Source organism: Coenobita brevimanus, chromosome 90 (genome assembly GCF_032717465.1).
Source record: "Coenobita brevimanus isolate Jiangsu-jjx chromosome 90, ASM3271746v2, whole genome shotgun sequence".
Lineage (NCBI taxonomy): Eukaryota > Metazoa > Arthropoda > Malacostraca > Decapoda > Coenobitidae > Coenobita > Coenobita brevimanus.
In genome coordinates, this window is record NC_137043.1 from 29,129,265 (window position 1) to 29,149,689 (window position 20,425).

General features: G+C 48.5%; 1 protein-coding gene across 3 annotated transcripts in view; it reads right to left on the minus strand.

Annotated features, from left to right (window-relative positions):
- LOC145411688 (uncharacterized) overlaps nt 1-20,425 on the minus strand; it is a 171,749-nt gene that overhangs the window by 132,871 nt on the left and 18,453 nt on the right. For all 3 annotated transcript variants that reach the window (XM_080281698.1, XM_080281697.1, XM_080281699.1), the window contains exon 3: nt 7,061-7,159. In XM_080281698.1, the coding sequence (XP_080137824.1) occupies nt 7,061-7,159 (99 nt within the window). The remainder of the gene's footprint in view (nt 1-7,060; nt 7,160-20,425) is intronic.

Consider the following 20,425-nt stretch of genomic DNA (forward strand, 5'->3'; position numbering starts at 1 on the left):
AAGCCCAGTCCTCAGCAGCTCAGCCAGAGTCCTCCAGTCTTATTATGTATTTAATCTGTACAGTGTGTTGTGTTAAGATTGTATGAAGTATTGTGTTGGCTTTGGAGCGATGTATGTGTAAGGTTGGCTGACCCGAGTTTTTATGCCCTGTTCCTCTAGTTGCATGCTCTAGACACGGTCTCAAAGGGAACCCCAGATCAGTTGCTCATGTCCAGAGAACAAGAAGCTGGACTCTGAACCCGTAGCATAACATAATTCATATTGATTTTAGTGATTTCTGTAAGGTTATTTGGCAAAAATAATGTATTTTCCAAAATTTTCCTATTTTCGTTCTGATGAGGGGTGACTTTTTTTTTTTTAAATCTTTGACGGTCAATAATGCAGTGACCATTAAACTACTAACAGTGAAATATACATTTTTTGGTGTGTAAATTCAAGCTCTTGAAATCTATAAGACAAATATTTGCCTTTGTGAAAGTTGAAAAATTGGACCCGAATTGCAGCTGGGGGGATTGTCAGGGTGGGAGATATGCAGGCTTTAGGAGTTGAAGTTAACATTACAAGAATATTGCTGAACTTTCAATGCTAGGAGTATTAGGGTCGGCTTCCTGTCCCTCTAACGCCTAGTGTGTAGCTGGGTTCTCTTTCTAGACCAGAGTTTAGACAGATAGGAGAGAGGCAGGACACGAAAACTCAAGGCAGCGACCTTATATGTGTATTACTAAATTCTACAGTGGAACGGGTAGATGTCATGAATACAGATACACTGGACAATGATTTAGGCCTAGATATGGGTTATTAGTATCGCACAGGATACTACTCAGGTTGAGGTCGAGTAAGGTGAATAGCACTTAGGGCAGAGGTTTATATATTATTATTATCGCGGGAAGTCCAGGTTATATATCTGTGGAGTGGGTGGTACTATTTCACTGTTGGTAATTATTACTTTAACAGTGGGATCTGTGTATGACCTTAGTATGATGTGGCATTACTAGATGGTGGTGCATTCATTGTAATAGACCCGTATTCCACTGCTTGTCTGTGTTCGCGGTTTCACTTATTTTTGTTTACTCCACCCTTTTATATTGTCACTGGTGTTCCTCGCACTGACTTCCTTTATATGGTTAATTCACTGCTCTGCTTTTACGTCACTAAGTCACGGACATTGTGCTTTCACTGTTACTCCTTTCGGGTTTGGGCATCTTGGCGATCAGGTACAAGGGCGGTGGAGGTGACCCGGTCTCCTTACTGATGGGAATGGGTTCCGCCGGGGGCCTCCATGTTCAGGGACCACGGGATCAAACATAGGGGCATCCTCCCTCATCCGGAGCTGCGGGTGGCGAAGGGTCCTGCACTTTTGGGGCTTGGGGCGTAAGTACGGCCCTCGGGGTTGGGGCCAAATAACTGCCTGAATTTCTCACTCAGGCGCCTGACGGAGGACGGAGATCTCCGGCATCTGGGTGTAGGGAGATCCCGCCCAGGGGTCCTAGGGGTGGTCGGGAGGTCCCAAGGGCTGCGGTCCCCGATGTTTGGAGACAACGTCAGGAGGGGGCTGCAGCATCGGGGTCCGTCAGGTGGGTTCTCTCCGGATCCTGCTGCAGGGACAAGAGCCCGGTGGAAGTCACGGGGCCTCTTCAGTACTCCTCCAGGCTGGGGGCTCCCTCTGGGTTGTAGGTTGATGTACAGGAGTCAGCATCTGACGGAGGAGCGGCTACCAGCTGTCTCCTGCCGTAGGGCCCGGCTACTGGCCGTGGCCTTCTGGGGGTGCGGCTGCAGGCCGTCGCTAAGGCTACCAGCCGTCTCCTGCCGTAGGGCCCGGCTACTGGCCGTGGCCTTCTGGGGGTGCGGCTGCAGGCTGTCGCTAAGGCTACCAGCCGTCTCCTGCCGTAGGGCCCGGCTACTGGCCGTGGCCTTCTGGGGACGCGGCTGCAGGCCGTCGCTAAGGCCCGGCTACTGGCCATGGCCTGGGGAAAGGAGCGGCTACAGGCCGACTCTGGGGCACCTTCAGAGCGGCAAAAGCCCGTCTCCTGATGAAGGCGGGAGCGGCTACAGGCTGTTTCCTGATTCCCTCTGGAGCGGCTTCAGACCGTCTCCTGATTCCCTCTGGAGCAGCTACAGGCCGTCTCCTGCAGGAGGGATGAGCGGCCACAGGCCGTCTCTCGAGGGGCACCTTCAGAGTGGCTACAGGCCGTTTCCTGACGAAAGTGGGAGCGGCTACAGGCAGTCTCCTATTTGCCTCCGGAGCGGCTGCAGGCCATCTCCTGTGGGAGGGTCAAGCGGCTACAGGCCATCTCGTTAGGGGCACCTTCAGAGCTGCTACAGGCCGTCTCCTGACGAAGGCGGGAGTGGCTACGGGCCGTCTCCTGATTCCCTCTGGAACGGCTACAGGCCATCTCCTGCAGGAGGTTTGAGTGGCTACAGGCCATCTCGTTAGAGGCACCTTCAGAGCGGCTACAGGCTGTCTCCTGACAAAGGCGGGAGCAGCAGCAGGCCGTCTCCTGGTTTCCTCCAGAGCGGCTGCAGGCCATCTCCTGTAGGAGGGTTGAGCAGTTACTGGCCGTTTCAGGGGTGCTGACTGGAGCTGGAGTTGCAGCTCCACCCCAATGTTGGTTGGGGACGGCTCGCCCGGAAGGTAGTCTTGTATTCCTGCTATGGTGGCGGCGGGCGAGCTCCGGGTCATAGGGGCTTGCGGCCAGGGCGGACTTATGCCGTTGTTGCCCTGAGTCCCAGCGCACTGTCGGTGCTCCTCTGTGGGCTACTTGAGGGGGTTGTTAGGTCGCCCTCTGTGGCACAATACTGCATTTTAGTAACAATATTCACTTGAATGCTGAATGTTGAGCCGATGGGGGGTACTATGCAATATCGTGTGTTTTGCTTTATTCAGCGTAGGGGTTGGCTGAATTACACTGGATAACTGAGAGTTCACTGTATACAATAATCTGTCAGTTATCTGTCGTCAAAATATCCGGCCCAAAGTAATATCCGGCAATTTTTGCTTGGCTGTATTAAAACAAGATCCGGCAAAATTTGGCAATATCCTGCTCAGAAACGGAAATCAATCAGTGGTACTGTGCATTTTTCAGCAGTGATGTGTATCATCTGGCTCAGACACAGGACTTAATTGATGCACAGGCAGACCCTGCAACATTCCGGCCAATCACAGTTCATTGCGGGAGTGGCCCACATGATGCACAAAGCCTACCATTGCTCACACAGTCTCTCCTGTGGACGCCTTGTGGTGAGGATGTGTCTGTGCGTTGTGCATTTGTGACTCAAGCTGTGGCTTTCCCACGGTGCAGTGACTGAGCTAATCTTTGTGGGAGCCATTCACCACTAGACCACGTGGGATTAAGTGCACTGTTGTTGTTGTTGTTCTAGATTTATCCACCTGTGGGTCAGAGTGGAAACGGGCGAGTGAAGCCCGTCAGAGTAGTGGCGTGTGATTATACGTGAAGTGGGCTATTTGGGGGGGGGGGTAGGTGGAAACGGTTTGAAGCAATGTAGATTTGGGGGAGAGGAGGACTATTTCAGCGACTAGGAATGCTCGTGATGGGTGACTGATGAGAGTGGATCCAAGGGAGGAGCAAAGTGAGGCGGTGGCAAGGCAGTCAAGAAGGTGGGATGCTCATCAGATTGGTGGCAGTGTGGGCAAGGGATGGGGTCAGTCCGGTGATCTGGGAAAGGCAGAGACAGCCAAGCCTGAGCCTGCCCAGGCGGACTACGAGCAAATAGTACTAATCTACCTTCCATTGATGCCAAAACTAGGTGGGCAGAGTATGATTATATTATGTACTGCATTACTGTATTGTATGTACTGTATCAGCACTGTATTGTATTTTGTTTTATTTTAATCTTTTACTCATGGGTAACATTGTTAGAAAGTTTTTAGGTTAGAGGGTCGAGACAGATAGTAACACATTTAATCAGGCTCAGTGTTGAATGGATGGCCAGTTGAGGGTACTATGTAATATTCAACGTTTTGCTTTACTCGGCAAAAGGGTTGGGTGAATTTTGCTGGATAATTGCATCAGTACTATACAGGGTGATACACCTCTCTGAGGTCCCAGATGAAATTCAGTATTATCATTATTATTAGTATTACACTCATTGCAGCGAAAATTGTATTCGCTTTCCTTAATTCACTACTATGTATTCATAGCTATACCAAATTTGGAAAGTGGTCTTCCGCAGTGTTTAAATGTAATTGAAACTAGTGTTCAGGGCTAGTGAATTTTTGGTGTAACTTATCCACTATGATGACTACAGTCTCCCTAGTAATGTTTTCTTTCGTGTAATCAAGTTTGCGCCTATTTCTACCTTAGCCTGTATCTTTCTTTTTCTGTACCTGCCCTCCTCTCTTCCTATTTCTCCCATCTTTCCTTTACTGCTTTTCTTTCCTTTACAGGTGGCATTACATTGAGTGACAAGCCAAATGGTTTCTTGTAAGCCAAGAAACCATTTACAACACTGGGTGGTAACCATATAACCAAACCATATGTGCTCCCTACGTGTCAGCAAGTGGGTTGGTGGAGGGTTATTGCCCCTCCCCGTAAAACAAATAACTCAAAGTCAAATGGCCACCCCTTACGGGATTGTGGCGTCTGGCAATAGATAGAGATAGATAGAAGTTTGAGAAACATGTTTTTTTAATCCTTTTCCCTTAACATGGCCCCACAACCAGGAAAAAATAAAAGCCAGTTAAGTCGAGAAAATTTAAAATACACGGTCAGTTACCAAATATGGCACGGTCACTGGATCAGTGCAGCTGATAATTTATGCCCACTCAGCACTATGCCCACTGGTGGAAGAGTTGCATTTCATGTCTCATTTTTATGTTCATATGTCGAAAAATTTCTCGAGCAATATGTGACTGACAAACTGAAGGTTGTAAATATGGAGTTTCATTTGAATCCATAATTTAATTAAGATTAAGTCGAGAAAATTTAAAATACACAGTCAGTTACCAAATATGGCACGGTCACTGGATCAGTGCAGCTGATAATTTATGCCCACTCAGCACTATGCCCACTGGTGGAAGAGTTGCATTTCATGTCTCATTTTTATGTTCATATGTCGAAAAATTTCTCGAGCAATATGTGACTGACAAACTGAAGGTTGTAAATATGGAGTTTCATTTGAATCCATAATTTAATTAAGATTATAATGGTGTTCTTTCAGGGCCTCACAGGAGTGAGTTACCCTGCACAAGAAGATACTGAGGTGTCGTGCAGAACGATGAAGGAAAGGCAGTGGTGAACAGTGAGGATTTTAAAGATGCCTGGAGAGAGCAATATAACTGGTTGTTGAAAGAGGAGTTTGACTGGGACAGGGAAGGTTTGGAGCCAGCCTTTGACTCTGCTACTGTGAGCAGGGCAATAGGCAGGATGCAGGTGGTGAAGACAGCAGGTGTGTCTGGGTTGACTGCTGAAATGATGAAAGTCTTGGGAGATATAGGAGTGTGGTTAGTCACTGACTTGATAAATACGATTATATATGAGTGTGTAATTGTAAATGTGTACAAGGGGAAAGGTGATGCCATGGAAAGAGGAAATTATAAAGGCATAAAGCTTTTGGACCAGATAATGAAGGTAAAGGAGAGAGTCCAAGAAAGTATGATTAGAGAAAGAGTGAACATTGATGAGATGCAGTATGGGTTTATGCCAGACAGCTTCAGGAAAAATATACAGGAAAGAAATGGGATCTGCCCTTTGTTTTTGTTGATTTAGAAAAGGCCTTTGACAGAGTCCCTGGAGAGGTGGTGAAGTGGGTAATGAGAAAGCTTGGGATCAAGGAGTGGCTAGTTAGGATGGCTATGGTTATGTACTCGTATGTGGGTGCTCGCACCCAGGCAAGGTTGAATGGAGATTTAAGCGATGAGTCTTCCGTGAATGTTGGTGAGCATCAGGGGTCAGTCTTGAGCCCCTTGTTTATTATGGTGCTTGAGGCCCTCTCACGTGACTTCAGAAATAGACTCCCATGGGAGATGTATGCTGATGATTTGATTATGACTGCAGAAAATGAAAGGGAGGTGAAGGAAAGATGTAGGAAGTGGAGAGATGGTATGGGACACAAGGGCTTATAAGTAAATATGGATAAAACAAAAGTGATGATATGTAGGACTGATGGCGGTAATGTCAAAGAAGAGGGAGAGTGACCATATACAATCTGCCACAAGGGCATGGGAAGTAATACCATCTTGTGCAGTGTTCATGATAAGTGGGTGCATAAGAGATGAAGTGGTATTAGGTAGACTGGGAGATAATGCTGATTTCATGTGTGTGGTGTAATGGGGAGAGTATGTGGAGATTGTCAGGCGTGAAATGATTAACATACTGGTGAGTCTCTTGAGTGTGTGGAAGAGTTTTTTTATTTGGGAAACAAGTTATGTGCTGGAGGTGGAACTGGAGCTAGCTCTGTGGCTAGAGTGAGGAGTGGTTGGAAGAAGTTCAGGGCGCTGTTGCCTCTCCTGACATCGAGAGGTCTGTGCTAAGGGATCTTTGTATGTGGCATGTTTTAGGAGTGTAATGCTGTATGGTAGTTAGATTTGAGCGGTAAAGGAAGAGGATATGCACAGGCTCAGACGTACAGAAATGGCAGTGATTAAGTGGATGTGCAGTGCGACCTCGAGTCTGAGACCTGGGGGGGGGGGGGCTAAGTTTATGATAGAAGAGTTGAGAGGTAGGATGGGACTGAGTGTATTGTTGCTGTGATAAGGAGAGGTAGACTGAGATGGTTTGGGCATGTGGAGAGGATGGGGGATGATAATTGGGTGCAGAAAGTGACAAGCGTTAATATTAACAGTAGGGTAGCAAAAAAAAAAAAAAAAAAAAAAAAAAAAAAAAAGACCTAGGACGAGGTCATTGAATGTCCTCAGGGATAAGGGAGTAAATAGGGAAGCTGCCAGAGATCGAGCAGCATGGACAGCCAGCATTAGGCGACCAAGGCCGACACATGCAAGCATGTTGGAGCCTTCAAAAATGAAACCAAACCAAACCAAAGACTTTTCACAAAATATTTGAAGCCATATAGAATACGACCAATAATACGTTTTTGTACCCACCTTTCCTGCTGGATGCATTGACGTCTACTCCCATGGTGATAAGCTGACTCACGCCCTCCTGGTACCCGGCACTTACTTCGTGCATGAGACTCGTCCATCCTGCAGGAGGTACACCACAGCATAAGGAATTGTTGAACTCCTAATACAGCAGGGCCTCACTTACTGACCATAACAGTACTGTATGTATGTATTTATTGGGCCTAAATTGTTGAAAAATGGAAAATTTGGGTTTACAATTGGGGTGCTTGGTACCAATTAGGATAAATCCCATAGGTTTTCTACTTTCATTATCGTGCATTTTCGTTATCATACATTAGACATGGTGCCAATTACGCGCAGTAACCAAGGGATCTCTGTACTGACTCGCCGTGAGGATATCACATATCATGCCTCACTCGTCAGACTTTCTGATGCTTTCCTTACCTTTGGTATGATTATTATGCTTCCACATACCCTTTCCTTCAACCCTCAGCAGACTTAAACAGTATCATGATAAGTAGTTATTTTCCATAGATCACTTTTGTGTTAGTACAAAGTACGAACACAGCCTTCTTCTACTTTGCTGGTGCAATAGCCTCATCCAAGATTTCTTACATATTTCCAATAAACACTTAATTGCACTTGCTTTACTAAACTTAAATCATCTACATACAGTTCAGTATCAGATATCTTCCCATTTTTCAGCTACTTATCAGCACTCTTCACTCCTAGTGTTACACTGATGGCCCTAGGTTATTAGCTGGTTTATAGCTTTGAGTTGACTGAGAAATTAGTGATTGCGTTTTATGTTCAGTACTTGAATACTTTCAGAACAAGATATCTTTTTTTTTAATCATTTATAGTCGATTTATATATATATATATATATATATATATATATATATATATATATATATACATATATATATATACATATATATATATATATATATATATATATATATATATATATATATATATATACATATATGTATATATATATATATAAATATATATATATATATATATATATATATATATATATATATATATATATATCTATCTCTCATCATCATCAATCATCATCATCATCATCATCATCATCATCCGGATCTCCTTTCGCACCCAAGGGCAGGGTGAGGAGGAGCATTGTCCAGACACCCCACATTTGCCCAGTCCAACGGGCCACACTTCCATTCACTCATCATTCAAGCCTTCAGAATACTAGCTCTGTCGGATACGCCAAAAACATTTACTACGTTCTGTAGCTTCACATTAACGTGTCCGACTGAGTCAATCCGGACGCTGCCATGTTCATCCAGCCAGCTCGATCTTTTGTCAATTCCCTAGCCTCACCGAATTCCAAACCTCTCTTCCTCACACACTCATCCACCATATCTCTCCACCTTCTCCTTGACCTACCTCGCCTCCTCGCTCCTTCAAATTCGCTCTGACATACCTTTTTCACCACTCTGTTGTTATCCATTCTCTCCTCATGACCATGCCATCCCAGTACACTCTCTTCGATTCTAGTGTCCATTGACTTCCTCACTCCACACCTTTCACGAATCACATTATTTCGTATCATATCCACCCTTTGTACTCCACATACATTCCTCAACAGTCCCATCTCCACTGCTCTTACTCTTGACTTTTCATTTTCATGCCACACCATAGTCTCACATCCAGATGTTAAAGTTGGCACTAACACTCCCTCATGTAAGCCTCGTGCAGCTGCAACACTCAAGCCTCTGTTTCTTATCAAGGCCTTCATTGCACATTTTCCTCTCTTTCCTATCACTTTACCCAGGTATTTGAACTCTTTCATCAATTCCAGTCCCTCTCCATTCACTGTAACATCACACTGGGAGTCACCTTCTCTCTCAGTAACCATCACTTTACTCGTTTCTACATTTACTCTCAAGGCACGACACTCACAGACATCAGCAAAACTCAGCACTAGCCTGCCAAGTTCTTGTTCGGTACTTGCAAGCAGTACTGCATCATCAGCATACAACAAATTTGAGATATTCCATCCCTCAGCATACATTACCAGTGCCATCCCTCTCTCCATTACTTGTGTTTTTACTTCTCTCATCACCCTATCCATATATATATATTGAACAACCATGGGGACATCAAACAACCTTGTCGCACGCCCACACCGATCGTGAACCATTCATTTAGATGCCTATTAACCCTTACACATGCTTCGCTACCATCATAAAAACTCTTGACAGCACCTAGCAGCGTACCATCTACACCGTACATGCGCAAAACATTCCACAATCCCTCTCTGTCTACTTTGTCGTATGCTTTTTTTTTTTTTTCCAGATCCATGAATATCATAAACACCTTATGGTCCATCACAAGCCTTCTCTGCTATCTGTCTCACTGCAAAATACTTGATCCACACATCTTCTGCCACTCCTAAAGCCACCCTGTTCATCACTCACCAGGACTTCTGATATCTCTCTTACTTAAAAATAATTCTTCCATACACCTTCCCTACCACACTCAATAAACTTATGCCACAATAATTCTTGCACTCACTTCGCTCACCTTTCTTTTTGTACAGGGGTACAATATTATATATATATATATATATATATATATTTACGTGTCCGACTCTGGGCAAAGGCTTCAGGGCCTATTTCTTGGGGGCAGTGACCTATCCCAAGGCCCAGTAGTCCTACGCCTCCACATGACACCACTTTGGCACTAACATCCACCATCCATACTGAATATAAGCTATTATAGGGCTGTCTCATACAGGACTGGTGTATTGGTATTAGCAGGGATATTTTTACATGTCGGCAGGTCATCTGGTAGATCAAGAAATTCTGCATTTTAGGACATTCAAATCCTTAAACTGTTCCCTGCCCCAGTCGGGATTCGATCCAGGGTCCATTAGGACTGCAGGCCGCTTCTCTACCGATTTAGCCACTGCCTCACCCAGAAAATGCAGTATAGTGCCCCCAAGAACACCCAGACACCACCACAAGGAGCCCACAGAGGAGCAGCGACAGCATGCCGGGACTCTGTGTGACAACGGCATAAGTCAGCCCAGGCCGCGCGTTCCTATAACCCAGGGCTCTCCTGCTGTCACCCTAGCAGGAGTACTACACTACCTTCCGTGCGAGCCTTCACCAACCAGCTAAGGGGTGGAGCTGCCTATCCAGCTCCTGCCAGCACCCCAGAGACGGCCTGTAGCTGCTCGTCCCTCGCTAAGGAGACGGCCTGCAGCCCGTTCTGAGGGTTCTAAGGAGACAGCCTGTAGCCACTCCCGCCTTCGTCAGGAGATGGCCTGTAGCCGCTCTGAAGATGTCTTCCTTGAGATGGCCTGAAGCCACTCGCCCCTCGCTAAGGAGACGGCCTGTAGCCGCTCTTGCCCTCGTCAGGAGACGGCCTGTAGCCACTCTGAAGGTGTTCTTCCTGGGACTGCCTGTAGTCGCTCAAACCCCCTCCTGCAGGAGACGGCCTGTAGCTGCTGTGAAGGTGTTTCCCCTGAAACGGCCTGTAGCCACTCGCCCCTCGCTAAGGAGATGGCAAGTAGCCGCTCCCGCCTTCGTCAGGAGATGGCCTGTAGCCACCCTGAAGGTGTTCTTCCTGAGACGGCCTGTAGCCGCTCCCGCCTTCGTCAGACAGCCTGTAGCCGCTCGCCCCTCGCTAAGGAGACAGCTTGTAGCTGCTCTGAGGGTAATGAGGAGACGGCCTGTAGCCACTCCTGCCTTCGTCAGATGGCCTGTAGCCGCTCCTGCCTTCATCAGACGGCCTGTAGCCGCTCCGAAGGTGGTCCCCGCTGAGACAACCTGTAGCCGCTCCAACCTCCTCCTGAAGGAGATGGCCTGTAGCTGCTCCCGCCTTCGTCAGACAGCCTGTAGCCGCTCTGAAAGTGTTCCCCTGAGACGACCTGTAGCAGCTCAACACCCCTCCAGCAGGAGAAGGCCTGTAGCCGCTCCGAAGGTGCCCCTGGGTTTGCTGGTAGCCACCCACTCTCTCAGGCCATGGCCAGTAGCCGGGCCTTGGCGCCAGCCTGTAGCCGTGCCCCTAGGAAGCCACGGCCAGTAATCGGGCCCTACGGCAAGAGACGGCCTGTAGCCGCTCCGTCGCCTGTAGCAGATGTGTGTTCCCCGACCCCTGACACAGAGGGAGTCTCGGGCATAGAGGAGCATTGGAGAGGCCCTGTGATCTCACCTGGCCTCTGCTCCCTACGACTGGCTCTGGAGGAGACCCACCTGATGGACCCGGATGCAGACCGGTGCCGCAGTCCCTTCATGTTGGCGCCGTCGAGCCCCGGGGACCGCAGCTCTCAGGGACCCCAGGCCACCTCCAGAACTCCCAGGTGGGAACTCCCCACACCTTAACGGTGGAGGTCCTCATCCTCCGTCAGGAGCCTGAATGACCGTTTCGGGCAATTGTTCGGCCCCAGTCCTGAGGGCCACACTCCTGTCCCCAGCCCTGGTAGTGCTGGGCTCTTCGCCACCCACAGCCCTGGACGAGAACAGACACCCCTGCATGTGGTCCCATGCCTTCTGAATACGGGGGCCCCTAGTGGTGCCCAGCCCCGTCAGTAGCAGAGCTGTGATGCACCTCCGCCCGCGCCCCTGGCGCTTGACGCGGAACAGAGTGACCCTAACTGTGAAATATTAGTGACCAAACTGTGCCTAGGCAGAGCAGTGAATTGACCTTATAGTGACAATACCCAGTGTTGGAGAGAATGATAGATACAGGGAACAGGGTACCGAATGATACAGTGACAAGATCAAAGTGGTATAGAAAGTGATGATAGTCAAAAGCAGAATACGAGTGGAGGGTAATGAAGTGAACATGCTACCATCAGAAATTGTCTCATACTACCATAATCAAAACCAGACCCCAGTGCCTTACACACCCTCCCCAGAGTGAATTAGCCTTAGCCACTCCACACATTTAGAAACCCTGTGTTTCCCTAATTGAGAACACTCTGCCTTAAGTGCCATTTCATTGTGACATAAAACAGTATCCTGCTAGATACTGTTAACCATATCTAGATATAAGAGTTCATAATCGCCCAGTATACTTGTTTTTGTAACATCTACTGATTCTCCTGTCTAACTAAGCAATACACGTTCAAGGTTGTTGCCTGGAGTTTTTGTGTCTTGCCTCTCTCTTATTTGTCTAAGCCCTGGTCTCAAAAGAGAGCCCCACTATATGCTAGGTGTTTACGGAACAGGAAGCCAAGCCTAAAACACCTAGCATTACACTGGTGGACAGCGGTGGTTCTTGACCCGGGCATTCGAGAGAGGTAATCAGGAAATACCGGAAAAATGGCAACCAAACCTCACGTGCAATTCCCTAAGTTCGACCCCGAACAGTAAGATGTTCACACATATCTGGCGATCATTAAACCTTTGCTAGATTTCGGTTTTGAAAATGATCAACAAAAAATCGCAGTTACACTTCCACTGCTGGGCAAAGCAACTGCTAATATAGCACCCAAAATCATCCCGGAGCTTACGTGGCAGAATTTTACGAGACTCATGATCCAAGCCATGACCCCATCATTAGGGAACCTGGTGGCACTATCCCAACTGGATAGTTTGACTTTCGATGGGAATCTAGATGATACCCTAATCCAGGTGAGACGCCTGGTCATTGCTGCCTACCCGGAGGCAGATGATGAAACCCGGGAACAACTCATGTTTCACACAGTTAATTATCAGGATCCTCCCCAGTTTCATCAAAGAACATTTTATCATACATGACCCTACGGGAGACCTGGAGAAAGATGTCCAAATAACGAGGCGCCTTCTAGCCATCCACTCCACCCCTCAGCACATCGGTGCAATCAATCAGTTTCCCCCAGACATCATCGCTATTGACCTGTGGGAATTTTCTGCTTGCAGCCACGGATGCCCCATTCATGACATCCGCAAGCAGCTCAAAGCTACCTGGCACAGCAGAACCACCAGAGGACGCCTACAAGCCGCCCCACCACATGCCGATTGCCCCGAGCTTAGGGAGAACAGGAAAAAACGGAATAAAAAGCACAGAAGGGGCTCACCACCGCCCCCGCACCTCCCTATCCTAGCGGGGGCCACGTCACATCCCCCCCCAGTCTACGATGGGGAAACGGCACGTTTCCTTTTATTCTCCTCCCTCTATCTCTTCTCTTTTACCCCCCTCTTTCTTTGATCCACCCTCACCCACCTCATCTCTTTCATTCACCCTCCCTACCCCACCCTCAACCTCACCATCCCCATGGACCCCCAGCTTGTCCCCAATAACCTCACAAGATGCCTCACCGCCCACCACACCCTGCACCTCACCACCCACCACTTTATCATGAGCTCAGCCCCCTGCTACCACCTGCACTGCCCCATCACTGAACATCCAGACAACACTGCGAGGCCGCACCTCCCCACCACCACCGGCTTCATCTCCCCCCACACCTCACCCCACCTTTCCTCGCCTCCAACAACACACACCACCCACCACATCCCACTCCTCAGCCCCTGCCACCCCACCACCACTGCCAATACAACCTACTCCAACCAAGCCACCACGGTTCCAGCACCGCACACCGCCCGCCACTACCCCCACACCCGCACCATCCCCTGGCTTCGCACCCACCGCCACACCGCGAGCACAGAACCCTGCTACCGCCCAAACCACTGTACCACCAAACACCGGGATGACACCACAAGACCACACTCCCTCCTCACCACCTACACCTCAAGCCACCTCACATGTCACCTCACCACCGCTACCAACCTCCGGTGCCAGAGCACCCTCACACCCCCACACACCACGCACCTCAAGCCCCACCACCTCACCTCAAGCCCCACCACCTCGTCCATGCCCACCATTGGAGCGCCACCCGAAACTCCCCCGCCCTGGCGCACCACTTCCACCGCCACGCCACGCAGCCACAGCACCAAAGGGCCGCGCACTCACCTCACCACTCACTCCCACCCTAAAACCTGCCCTCACCCACTCTGGCCCCCTTCCACCCCCGCCCGCAAGACACACCACCCCCTCCCCAATCCCAACTCCACCTTCCCCACCGCCACCAACCCTCCCCCTGACTCTTATGATTGCTACATCTCCCCCCCGCCACCTCTCCCTCCCTCCCTCCCCCTTCCCCGCCGCCTCCACCTCACCTCCCGTCACGCCGCCTCACACCTTACCTGACAATTCACCAACGCCACAAGCTCCCTGCTGCTCCCCCACCTCCTCCCCACCCACTGCCTCCTCTACCACGCCCAGCGCCGCATGTCCCGCCCACACCCCCGCACCCCTTTCGCCCACCACACCCTTGCCCCAACCATCACCCACCACCGCCACCGCGAGTCCCAGCCCACCGCCCGCACACACCCACACCTCCACCTGCACCACCCACAACCCCACAACACCACTACTCACTCACCCCACACCTCTGCCACCCCACGGCCGCCCTTGCGTGCCCCACGCACCTCATGCCAACCACGCACACCCACATCACCACCCACACCCACCCTCAAAACAACCATCACACGCTCCGGGCGGCTCTCCCGCCCACCCTCCTGATACACCCACTCTCCCACCCCACTCGCCTCGCTGCAAAATCACACTCCTACCCCTGCCCTAAACCATCTCACACTCATGATACATCAAGTACAAATCTCAGCCACCTACACTCCCCAGAGACGCTACACCGCATTACCCCGGCATAAAACCCGACACTCACCATTCATCTCAAGCATTCAACACCACACCTTACCACGGACAACAACTACTACCATGAAAATACGACGAGCTGTATGGGCACCATCACTCGGACATAACCAGCGAGTCCGAGGACCACACTACCTCCTCCAACTCCTTCGCTCCTCCACCATCACATCCACCCCCTCCCTCACCTGCAATGAGGAACAGGACGAGAACACCACCACCACAGCCTGGCACGCCCTCCTCCGACATCTACAGCCAGTCTACGCCACCTGTGATACGCAAATCTACCACCTCCAGTCACAGGGATGTGACTTTTTCCCAGCAGACGGTGATAAAATGCAGTATAGTGCCCCCGAGAAACCCAGACACTCCCACAAGGAGCCCACAGAGGAGCAGTGACAGCGCGCCGGGACTCGGTGCGACAATGGCCTAAGTCAGCCCGGGCCGCGCGCCCCTATAACCTGAAGCTCACCCGCCATCACCATAGCAGGAATTCTACACTGCCTTTCAGGTGAGCCTTCACCAACCAGCTAAGGGGTGGAGCTGCCTATCCAGCTCCTGCCAGCACCCCAGAGACGGCCTGTAGCCGCTCGTCCCTCGCTATGGAGACGGCCTGTAGCCACTCTGAGGGTAAACAGGAGACGGCCTGTAGCCTCTCTGAAGGTGTTCTTCCTGAGACGGCCTGTAGCCGCTCAAACCCCCTCGCTAAGGAGACGGCCTGTAGCTGCTCCCACCTTTGTCAGACTGCCTGTAGCCACTCCGAAGGTGTTTCCCCTGAGACGGCCTGTAGCTGCTCGTCCCTCGCTAAGGAGACAGCCTGTAACCGCTCTGAGGGTAATGAGGAGACGGCCTGTGGCCGCTACCGTCTTCGTGAGATGGCCTGTAGCAGCTCCGAAGGTGTTCCCCCTGAGACGGCCTGTAGCCGCTCCAAGCCCCTCCTGAAGGAGTCGGCCTGTAGCCACTCCGAAGGTGTTCCCCCTGAGACGGCATGCAGCCGCTCAACACCCTTCCTGCAGGAGACGGCCTGTAGTCACTCCCGCCTTCATCAGACGGCCTGTAGCCGCTCTGAAGGTGTTCCCCCTGAGACGGCCTGTAGCTGCTCCAACCCCCTCCTGAAGGAGACGGCCTGTAGCCGCTCCGAAGGTGTTCCCCCTGAGACGGCCTGTAGCCGCTCAACACCCTTCCTGCAGGAGATGGCCTGTAGTCACTCCCGCCTTCGTCAGACAGCCTGTAGCCGCTCCGAAGGTGCCCCTGGGTTTGCTGGCAGCCACCCACTCTCTCAGGCCATGGCCAGTAGCCGGGCCTTGGTGCCAGCCTGTAGCCGCTAGGAAGCCACGGCCAGTAGCCGGGCCCTATGGCAAGACACAGCCTGTAGCCGCTCCACTGCCTGTAGCAGATGTCTGTTCCCCAACCCCTGACACAGAGGGAGTCTTGGGCATAGAGGAGCATTGGAGAGGCACTGTGATCTCACCTGGCCTCTGCTCTCTACGACTGGCTCTGGAGGAGACCCACCTGACGGACCCTGACTTGTGTCCACCAATGCAGTACGTGGCTGGATGAACACTCCTAAAGTTTATTACTTTGGCGGGGCGCGAACCCTGGCTCACCCATGTATGAAACGCACACTCTACCACTGTACCACAGAGGCTCCATATATATATATATATATATATATATTTATGTGTCAAGTGGGGTTGGTGGAGGATTAGTGCCCCTCCCTGTAAAACAATTAACTCCAAGCCCTTGGCCACCCCGTTTGGGATACATGGCGTCTGGCAATGAATGAATGAATGTATATATGTAGAGAGAGAGAGAAAATTAAATCTATCTATCTATATGTAATCTATCTATATATATAATATATACAGTATATAATATATATATATATATATATATATATATATATATATATATATATATACTAGGTATATACAGTATATATATATATATATATATATATATATATATATAATCATCACCTTCATCAGCCGTTGAGGTCCACTGCAGGACTGGCCTATCCCTACCAAAGCAGGGACGATACAGCCAATGTATCTCTACCCATTGGCTTAGGCTGTCTGGTAGAGACTGTATGTAGGGTAAGAGGTGCTTGTGAGTGTGACTGTAGTGTTGTAGTGGCTTTGGATGTGTGTGTAGTCTGTGAACAAAGTGTAGTCGGCCCACCTTAAGCCGATTGGGTGCAAGCATACTAGTATGCGACACTGGTTCAACCACAGCACCCCTGGTGTCCACCAAAGTAGCAAGTGGCTTGGTGACCGCTTCCCAAAGTTTTTACAACTCCGGCGGGAGGTGAACCCGTGCTCACCAGCGTGCGAAACGCACACTCTACCACTGTACCACAGAGGCTCCATATGTATATATAGATAGATAGATAGATTGATAGACAGATATAGATAGATAGATAGATAGACAGATATATACAGGAAGAAATCAGTAGGACAGAAGTTGCTGAAGCAATGAAGAAAGTCAGATTGGAGAAAGCCCCAGGAATTGATGGAGTGTGTGGTGAAATGCTGAAGTATGGGGAAGAGATAGTAGTAGGATGGATGTGGAAGATGTGCAGATTGGCCTGGGAGGAAGGTAGAGTCCCGGAGGATTGGAAGTCAGGTATAATTATTCCCTTGTACAAAGGAAAAGGGGAAAAAGAAGTGTGTGGTAATCATAGGGGCATTTGTCTTCTTAGTATACTGTAATAGGAAGAGTGTATGATAGGATACTTATTGACAGAGTTAGAGAAAGAACAGAGGAATTAGTTGGAGAAGAACAGGGAGGCTTTAGGAAGGGAAGAGGTTGTGTAGATCAGATATTCATTCTTAGATCTTTAGTGGAAAAGTTTCTAGAGAAGGGAAAGAAGTTCTATGCGGCTTTCATGAATTTGGAGAAAGCATATGACAGGGTGGATAGACAAGGATTGTGGAAAGTTTTAAGAATATATGGAGTAGATAGGAAGTTGTTGAATGCTGTGAAGAGTATGTATGATGATACTAAGGCTGCAGTGCGTGTGGATGGTGGACTGAGTGAATTTTTCTCTTTGAAGGTTGGGTTGAAACAGGGATGTGTCATGTCTCCATGGTTAGTCAATCTGTATATGGATGGGGTAATAAAAGAGATACAAGGTAGGGCAGTGGCCCTGGTGAGAGAAGGTAGTGTTTGGAAACTCCCTGTACTGTTGTTTGGAGATGATACTGTGCTGTTGAGTGAAGACGAAAGGGAGCTGCAAGCCTTGTGGACGAGTTTGGAAGTGTGTGTAAGAAACGGAATCTAAAGGTGAATGTAGGGAAGAGTAAAGTGATGGTCTTGGAGAGAGGCGAAGTCAGTGAATGTACAGTGAGGTTGGATGGTGAGGAAAATGTGAGTACGTTTAAGTATTTGGGTAGTGTGATGAGTAAGGATGGAAATTTGGAGGGTGAAGTGATTGAAAGGGTACAACAAGGAAGAAAGGTTGCTGGTTTCTTGAAAGCAGTGATAAGAAACAGGGAAGTGAACATGGAAGTGAAAAAGTTACTACATGACATTATTGTGATACCAACTCCAAAGTATGGAAGTGAAGCTTGGACGTTGTTGGAAGGACACAAGTCAAGAGTGAGAGCAGTGGAAATGAGTTATTTAAGAGGAGCCTGTGGAGTCACATAGAGAGACAGGCTGACAAATGCGGATATAAAGAAGCGTTGTGGTGTGGATGTGACAGGAAGCATTAAGAGGAATACACTGAGGTGGTTTGGCCATGTGGAGAGGATAGAGGATGAGAGACTGACGAGGAGAGTGTGAGTGAGGTGGAGGGGGGGGAGAGGGAGGGGGAGGCCGAGGATGAGATGGAGGGATGGGATGGAGAGGTATATGAGAGAGGGGGGTGTGAGTTGGGAGCAGGGCAGTAAAATGGCGAGAGACAAGGCAACGTGGGGGCGATTTGTTTATGCCCACCCCGTACGGGATTGAGGCTTCTGGCAATATATATAAATATATATATATATACAGTATATATATATATATATATATATATATATATATATATATATATATAATTTGTACAAAAGTTGCTGTAACCGAAAAAAACGAGATCCTATACAGTAACACTATAGGTTTCCACGTGAGACAATACACACACAGAGGGATTAAATCGAGGCGGACGTGCGACATCGGCGCTCCGTGCCAAACCAACACGGCCAGTGGCATTACCCAAATTAGTATCTTTGTATGAGTCAAGCTCCGTACCAGGTTAGACTAAATGATTTTTCATTATTAAAAGGAAAAAAATAATAGGTTTAAACAAGACTTGTTCAAACAGGAAAGAGAACCATGACGAAAGAATATGCTGAGTCATCTGAGGTTTGTTTAGACTACAACAACACGGGGATTGTAAGTACATACTCTGCACTTTTAGTATTGCAAAATGGATACATACTTTAGTAAAGCAAATTTGGAGAAGTAAAGGGATAAAGGTAAAAAGCAAAATGATGATTTCTACCTAGAACTGGTTGAAGTGGAGACTCACAATAGACTGGTTGAACGTGTAAACAAACTAACAATGGCTTTCAAAAATGAAATGGATGAAATAAAGAAGCAAATGCACTTGCAAAAGGAAGAAATAGAAAAACTAGGAAGGGAGGCCAATAAGAAAGACACAACCATCAGTGACCTAACAGTGGAATTGAGTACACTTAGGAAGAAAATGAGTGAAATGGCAAGTACAGTAGTCAATCACGAGAGTGTTATGGAAGAGTTAAAAAATGACACAGAGAATATTAGGCAAGTAAGCAGTCTTATTGACCAGAGCAGTGATACTGAGAAGATAACACAGGTGAATGAAGCTGTGCAAAGCTACAAAAATGATGTGGAAACCACGTATGCTGAAATGGTGAAAGTAAAGAAAGACTTAGAAACAAGGGTGGAGGAAAAAAGCATTAACCCCCAAAACGCGGGTGTTTACAGTCGATCCCCCCCGAGTGGCGGGGTTGTATTGCAGTCTGAGTACCTGTAGGAAAATATTCGCCAAAAATCAGAGATTAACCCTAGAACATTATACTTGGTATGGCAGATAGTACTTACATTCAGCTTTCTCCAGAGACAGGTGTTGAGCCTTCGTGGACTACCCAAGGACTTGTGGAGACTTGCAAAGTTGGGTAACCAAATTTTCACTTTCACACCTCCAGCAACCTGGTTTCCCCTCTACCACAGCCTCATTCTGTCACAGTAAACTTTATACTACAACGTAAAGGTAGTTAGGAATCCGTATTTGTACAATAAGCACTGAAAATAAGGCTAAAATCAACGAAGCGTACGGCCGACATGCACTGTGGCGGCGGTCTTCCCGTCACTCAACAAACATTTCCATTTTCACAGCTAAAAACATGTATACTACATTATTTTCAATCATATTACTTCCCAAAAGATCACCACGGCGTGCTTTTTATTCTGCCTTACATCCGCCACTTTATTCTCGTTCCTGTCGGCCGCTTGCACTGACTGGGAAGAGCTAGAACTCGCCATAATCTCACTTTGAAAGCCTGTAGTAAACTGACGCTAAACGGAGGCAAACTGTGAGAAAAAAAGCTAGTGTTACAACTGGGGAAACAAGTGTTTCCTAGTAGCATAAACTGCTTGTGAGAGGAGATCGCAGATTTACAGTTCTGAGCGCTCAGAGCGCTGCCATGTATCACAGCCAGGCTGGCCGGGC